Source organism: Xiphias gladius, chromosome 24, assembly GCF_016859285.1.
Source record: "Xiphias gladius isolate SHS-SW01 ecotype Sanya breed wild chromosome 24, ASM1685928v1, whole genome shotgun sequence".
Taxonomy (NCBI): Eukaryota; Metazoa; Chordata; class Actinopteri; order Istiophoriformes; family Xiphiidae; genus Xiphias; species Xiphias gladius.
In genome coordinates this window covers 5,056,868-5,063,558 of record NC_053423.1, presented here as the reverse complement: position 1 = coordinate 5,063,558, position 6,691 = coordinate 5,056,868, and the positions used below count along the sequence as shown (strand labels likewise).

The following is a 6,691-nucleotide window of genomic DNA, read 5'->3' as shown; positions in this document are numbered from 1 at the left end:
CCGAGCACAGTCTGGCATGAAGATTCACACCTGCCAGACTACCAGGGAGTGTGTCCTGTACCTGCCCTAGTGTGCGGGTGTGTGTCTATGTGTGCGTGTGTGTGTGTGTGTGTGCGCGCCACCTGCACTGACAGTTTATAGGGCCACTTTCATGGGGAGCATCCCACAGGGTCACAGATCAGTCAGACACACTCATGCTAATGCAACATCATGCATTCGCCCATCATTTCTTGAAAAACAACTGAGTTCATATAAAGCTGGAATGTATGACGTGCCGACTGTGGTAGGGTGTGACAGAATGTGGTTGATATTCTGCAAACAGAAGGCGGACGTACGCTGATCTTGCTGTGTTGTTTGTCACAGTTAGGGTGGAGTGCACCGTTACCGCAGCGCGCCCCTCGGGCCTGCTCGGCCTCAGCGGGTACGGGAGACTTCACTAATGATGTTAACAAGGCTATCAACAGCAACTTGATCGCTCTCATGGTCAGCCTTGGTGCAGACGGGAGAGGTCTCGGCAAACACAGCAGGCAAGCCGCAGTCCCAAAGACGTGCTGACACCAGGGCAACCAGCACCTGTAGACAATCAGTTCGTTAGGCAGTGATTGGATGCAGGGTATGATAAATGCTGCCTGTCTTCCACACACACCTGCAGAGCAAGTAGCTTCAGGGCAGTTGGGCTACAGTTGGGCTACAGTTGCTTTGACCAGGCTGAATGCAGTGGTGCACAGAAATGGCTTGTGGAGTTCATTTGGGGTAAGTGTTAAACAGCATTTTAAGTTTGTGTTGTGTTGCCGGTGTTCCATTTCTTCTGACCTTGATTGTCTTGTTACTTGAACAGGATCTTGCTGATTTTAGTTCAAGCAGAGCATGTGCGCTGTCTATGGGCTACACAAGGTGAGCAGAACGCACGTGTCACTATCATTTAACACTTTTTTTTTTTTTTTTTTTTAAATACGAGCTGTGGCTTTGAACCCCTGTTTTCTCTCGCAGCTTGGCCTTCCCAGAGGCAACAGGACAACGGCCTAAGAAGACTTGACAGCAGCTATCCCCAGAATCAATTCAGACAGGCCTCCATTTCTCTAGGCTCAGCCCAGAGCAGTAGCCTCCATCCAGAAACTGCAGTTGGCAGTGGTTATAACCAGGGACTTTCCCGTAGTAGCTACACACAAACTGTCTCTCGGCCAGCTCAGAGTGGCTATGCTTCAGCCGGGTTGATACAGAGCAGCTTGGTGTCAAAGCCTAACAGGGAAACAATGAAGCGGGTGAATGTTCAAAAGGTGCCAAACAATTCCTTTGGACTTTCCACCTCTATTGCTAGTGGAAGTTCTGTGAGTCTGTACAGTCAAAGCCAGAACGAGCACACTATCAGCAAGGGGAAAACTTGGCCAGTTCAGCAGGGTACACAGCGTGCTGGACAATATCTGTCCAGCAGTTCTGCATCTGTTCAGAGTCCTTCTAGGGAGAGAGCCTCAGACAAATCAGCCCCCCGCGCTATGAAGTCTTCCAGCCTGTTCAGTGCAGTTGCTCATGTGCCAATGGGGGACTCTGTACAGAGGCCCACATTAGCCAGAGCCCCTGCTAGAAGAGTGTCCTCACATCGTAGCGCTGGAGCATCTAAACGCTCCCGTTTCTCCAGCCAGACTCTGGCTGGACAACCATACCAGAACAAGCTGTTTCCTGTGAATGGAGAAAATGCCCAAGGAAGCTACAAGCCTACTTCCAACATGGCTTCAAGCCATGCGCGTTATACCCAGTCTCTTCCAGCACACTACAAACAAAATCCTGCTAGTTTTGAGCCACACAGTCTAAAAATGCCCACAAGCCAGTTTACCTACAAACCCGGCTTCTCCTCCACTGAGCAGATCCCCAGCAGTGAGAGCTCTGTCCAAGCACTCTGGAACAGAAACTGGGCCCAGGGAACTCAAAACGCCGCTGCCTCCGGGAGCAGCAGAGCGGGAACCTCTTCTCAGCGCTTCGCCCCAACCAGAACCCACAACATCCCAAAAAGCTTCGGTGGCTTTGCTATCAGAAGGCTGAGAGGGCCTGACGCCCAGAAGAAAGCTGGTATCCAGAAGCCTCGGGAGACTTACACACTTCCCCCACGGCAGACTGCACCTTATGAGCCAAAGGATCCCAGTGTCCATCAGGCGAGCAAATGGAAGAGGATCAGGCTGTATCAGGGGCCTTAGCAGGTGAGTATCTGACTAGTCTCAGTTCTATACAATTAAGCTTGGTTTCTAATGTGTGGGGTTTTTTTTTTTTTTGTTCTCTCTCAGGTGTGGAAAGAATGGATAACCCTTGACTTCACTAGTACTTCAAAATAAAATTTATCTCTTTAATCCTTGTCTTGTGTCTTGAATTCACCTCCCAGTTGTGTGGAACTGGTAAAGAGACAAAGCTTGTGTGCCTTGACTGTAGAACTGGTGCCACCTAGTGTGTGTGAAAGATTCATCTGAACCAAGCATTGCTACACAAGCCTCTGCCAAAAGACTAGGGCCTCCAACAACTTAAGCTCTGAACTTCTACCTGGAACCAAATGGTCTGAGAACCTATAAAGGTCACCTGGCAAATGTTGCCAAAAAAAAAAACAAATGTGGGGGAGAACAAGTTTGCTTATGGCTTACACCAGTAAGTGACTACTGTAGGTAAACTTTAGTTTTTTTTTTTTTTTTTTTTTGTTTGAAATAAAAACAGCCTTAAACCTGTGAAATGCTCCAAACGCAGCTGCCTCCAGCAGGGACTGAAATGACATACTTCCTCTACACCAAATTGGTTCCCTCCATAGGTGTGACAGGAGGGGGGGAATGTTAAAGTCCTCTGCACAATCCTTTCTATATTGCTTCATCTTGTTCCAAAGAGATCTTAAAATCCTGGATTCTGTGTTTGGCTCATCAGACCTGTCCTGTTAAGAGGTGCTCAAACCTGGCTATCCAGACAACTCAGGTCCCTGGTGGACAAATAGTTTTTTAGACACTTAAACACATGACAGCTGTGGTTGATTAGACCATTTACAAAGCTTCATGTTAATCAAGCGTCTGAGGACGAAGGATCTTTCAATGCAAAGTTGGTTTAAAAAGTACAAGTAAATAACTGTAGGCAAAATAGTGTTAAACAAATGTGGTTGGATAATGCTGATAAAGTTGTCTACAGTATTTTCCAAATTTCAGTAAAATACATCCACTTAATGCCCTTCAGTCAAATGAGAACCAGGAGGGGGAAAGAATTAAGGCGGTCATGCTGTTACAGGCATGGTATTAAATAGGTAAGTACTTTTATTTATAGGAAAAACTTCCTTATTTTCATGTTCATTGCAAATAACACTGCATAGAGAATGCAGGAACATTCTTCTTTCTCTGCTGGGCCTGCACTTTGCACCCTGGGAGGCCAGTGCTTCTCCAAGATCCCCTACAGTTACCATGTGTTACCACAGGGAGGAGCTGCAGGGGTCCTGGCGACAGAGCAGCTTTTTTTTTTTTTTTTTTTTTTTACACTGGCAGGAAGACACTCAGCCCCTCTTTGCACCTCGGAATGGTATTTGGGGTGAGCTAGTGGCCACAGCTGGGGGCACATCAACACGGTCAACTATCAAATCAAAGTGATAACATCTACAGGAGACTTGTTAACATTATTTCCATAGCAGCCTGCACCTCTGTCTGGAAAACAAGAGTACAACACAAGTGAGATAAATCCTTGAATTGTTAAATAAGATCATTCAAATTTGCAGGAGATTTTTTTTAAAAAGTTGGTACTAACTGTGACTATACTTCTGCCGCTGAGTAAAAACATAGAACACTAATATTAAAACACACCAGACTCGTTCGATGATGTTATTGATCTCCATTCCGGTGTCTTGTGCAGTCATCTCCACCTCAGCAGAAAGTAAAGGAATCAACTTACATCAGAGGGAGTGATCCTGAGCCTCTTCAATAAATGACATGAAATGAATTACCAGGCATATCATTGTCAGTCAGCATCCGTTACTCTCGGCGTCTTTATATAATAAACTGTTGTAGGTCGCCTTCTTTCCAAGTCAGCATCTTGTATGTCTTTTTTTTTCATAGTATGTGAATGGAAGGAGCTCAGGTGGTTCAATCATCGAGTTCAATAATTTCAGGGTAGTGGTATTTTTTTTTTTTTTTTTATAATATCCCTTGCTCCTTCTATCAGCATGGACCTTAGGCCCTCATGGCGCATGGAGGAGACCAGCTGGGGTTTATCAGTCAAACACGTCAACCGGCTCCTATCAGGGCAAAGGAGCAGCGGTAAAGGTGTGATGAGGCCTGGATAAGGAAAAGGACCCCCCCTCTCTCTCTCTCTCTCGCGCTCTCTCTGCTTTTTCACCTCTGACGTCTCCCATGAGAGGCTCATATTAGATAAGGCCCGCCATCTTGACAGGGTGAAGGGTGATGTCAACTCTTCCCCCCTCAGTGTCGCCTCGCTCACACAAGACCCCCATCTTGACATTTTGGCAACCAGTCAATAGAAAATATGACGACCATGTGACCGTGACGCATTGTAACCATGCCATTATTATCATGTATAGTATGTATTATGTATAATAATTTTAATATTAGATATGCTATATATGAATTATAGTACAGGATTTATTTATAAATATATAAAATGATCGCGTAATATATTTTAATTCATTTTATTCAGGGCACTTGATGCTAAGACCCCCTGGGGCTTCGCCAGCTCTGCCAAACACAAGGACCAGTCCTCAAAGTTACAAAATAAAGTTTCCAGCCATCAGATATTGATCGGTCCTGGTGCAAGATGCTACCTAGGGCTTCTCCAGCCCCGTCAGATGCAAAGGCCAGACTTCAAGCTTATAAAAGCCCTGTCGGACGCAAAGGGTAGCACCTAAGGTTTCAAAACTAAAATCCACCTACTGGAACTGGGCCTTGGTGCAGATGTAAATGCCAGCCCTAACATTTACAAACAAAAATCCAGCCACCAGATGCGACTGTTTCCAGATGGACCGTCAGTCCGTGCAGCATTTGATAACCCCCCGGCCTCTCTCCCTGCTCCTCTATGTGGGGGAGCTGAGGCCAGAGGTTGAGGGAACTGACTCTTCTGAGTATTGCTCCTTTCTCGGGCTTTCCTCCCTTTTCCTTGGCCTCTTAACAGGATCCTGCTCCTCCTCTTTGTGGAGGAGCTAATGCCAGAAGGCGAGGGAGTCGAGTCTTCAGAGCTGTCCTCCTATAACTGCTCCAGGGCTCAGACAGAGAGCTCCATCCGGCATCATCTTCCTCAGGAGGTTCCTGCTAATGATCGGGGTTGAACGGCTGAAGAACACGTGGCACAAACTGAATGAGCTCTGGAGGAACTGGTTGTTCCCAGCCAGGCCAGCGTTCTGGTGCCGGCAGGTCCGTGAAGCAAGGAGGTCTGAAGCTATCATCCTCGTCAAACTCGTCATCATCACCATCAATTCAGAATCATCAGAAGAGTCAGACCCGGTCTCCTCATCAGCGTCCTTGTTGTTCCTGTCTTCCCCATCCTCAGAGGAGAGTCATCTTCATCATCACCAAGAACAACTTCATCCTCAGGCTTGTGGATGTCATCACACGAGGAGGAGAGTACAGGAATGACCCCATCTTCATCGTCAGAGGAGATGTAGTATTACCTTAAAAATAAAAAAATTGCCAAAATATCATCTATTAATTACGTCATCATGAGTGATGTGTGCGTGCGTGTGTGTGGTTTTCTCTCTCATGTGAGATACCCAGCAACCCTCTCATTTTGACAGATAGTAGTCTTCATGTAGGCTCGTATTACTTATATGAGAAGGTGATTAAGAAAATACATGCAACGGTTTACACGTGGCTCTTCTTTGGATCCCGATTCAGATCCCAACACATGATCACAGCAGAGGAAGCAGGCACCAGACATGGAACGTGCAAATTCTCACCTATCCTAAAGGAAAAAATTTACATCTCCATGGGATATTTGAAGCACAGTTTTGTTCCTTATATAACGTTAGGCTACAAACTACATTTGTGTAGTTTTGAGATAAGCTACAAGATTGAATTCACATGTATATCAGCTGTATGATTTCGGATATTCAAATAATCAGAAAAGATTGCAAATGGGATCACTAAGATTAATGGAGAACCAACAGGTTGGAACGTCAGCCCATCCCACTTTACAGACGGCCAGTCAGGGAACATCATTCATCCTCACTGCGCGAAAACACCCCCGTGCACCACTCATTACTCTCCTCCGGCATATGACGTGCAAGCATTGGCGTGTAGTCATCCGAGCCCCGGCATGCTCAAAACTCTTTCGCACCCCTCCAAGGACACGTCAGGGGTCACCTCTTTATATCGCAGAATCCTGCTCACAAGACCACTAGCGCCGAGCTCTCAGCATTCCTTGGATCTTTGACCGAGCGGTGTGATTCCTTCCTTTGGTTGCGTATGATTTCACTTGTCTTTCTAGTATCCACTTTAATCCTCAGTAAGTCTGCCGCTTCCTTGGGAATAGTTCCATTGTTGATTACTTCCATTCCTGATATAACTGCTCTAATTAATAGCATCCAATCAGCCAATCGTGTGGCAGCAGCGCAATGCATAGAATCCCGCAAACACAGGTCGGGAGCTTTCAGTGAATGTTCCCATCGAACATCAGGATGGGGAGAAAAATGCGATCTCAGTGACTTTGACCGTGGCAGGACTGTTGGAGCCACACC

At 46.3% G+C, this 6,691-nt stretch overlaps 1 protein-coding gene across 1 annotated transcript; it reads left to right on the top strand.

The window, feature by feature from the left end:
- Positions 1-620: 620 nt before the first annotated feature.
- LOC120785983 (serine/arginine repetitive matrix protein 2-like) lies at positions 621-2,339 on the top strand. Its single transcript, XM_040121026.1, has 4 exons — positions 621-753; positions 839-894; positions 991-2,192; positions 2,277-2,339. The coding sequence occupies exons 1-3, from the start codon at positions 713-715 to the stop codon at positions 2,187-2,189; spliced, it is 1,296 nt and encodes a 431-aa protein (XP_039976960.1). The 5' UTR covers positions 621-712; the 3' UTR covers positions 2,190-2,192; positions 2,277-2,339.
- The last annotated feature ends 4,352 nt before the right edge of the window (positions 2,340-6,691 follow it).

Excerpts from the sequence above, each read along its gene's own strand:
- LOC120785983 (XM_040121026.1), top strand. The coding sequence starts at position 713 with ATGCAGTGGTGCACAGAAATGGCTTGTGGAGTTCATTTGGG. Across the intron at positions 754-838 it reads GCTTGTGGAGTTCATTTGGG|GATCTTGCTGATTTTAGTTC; the intron begins GTAAGTGTTAAA and ends TTACTTGAACAG. Across the intron at positions 895-990 it reads CTGTCTATGGGCTACACAAG|CTTGGCCTTCCCAGAGGCAA; the intron begins GTGAGCAGAACG and ends TTTCTCTCGCAG.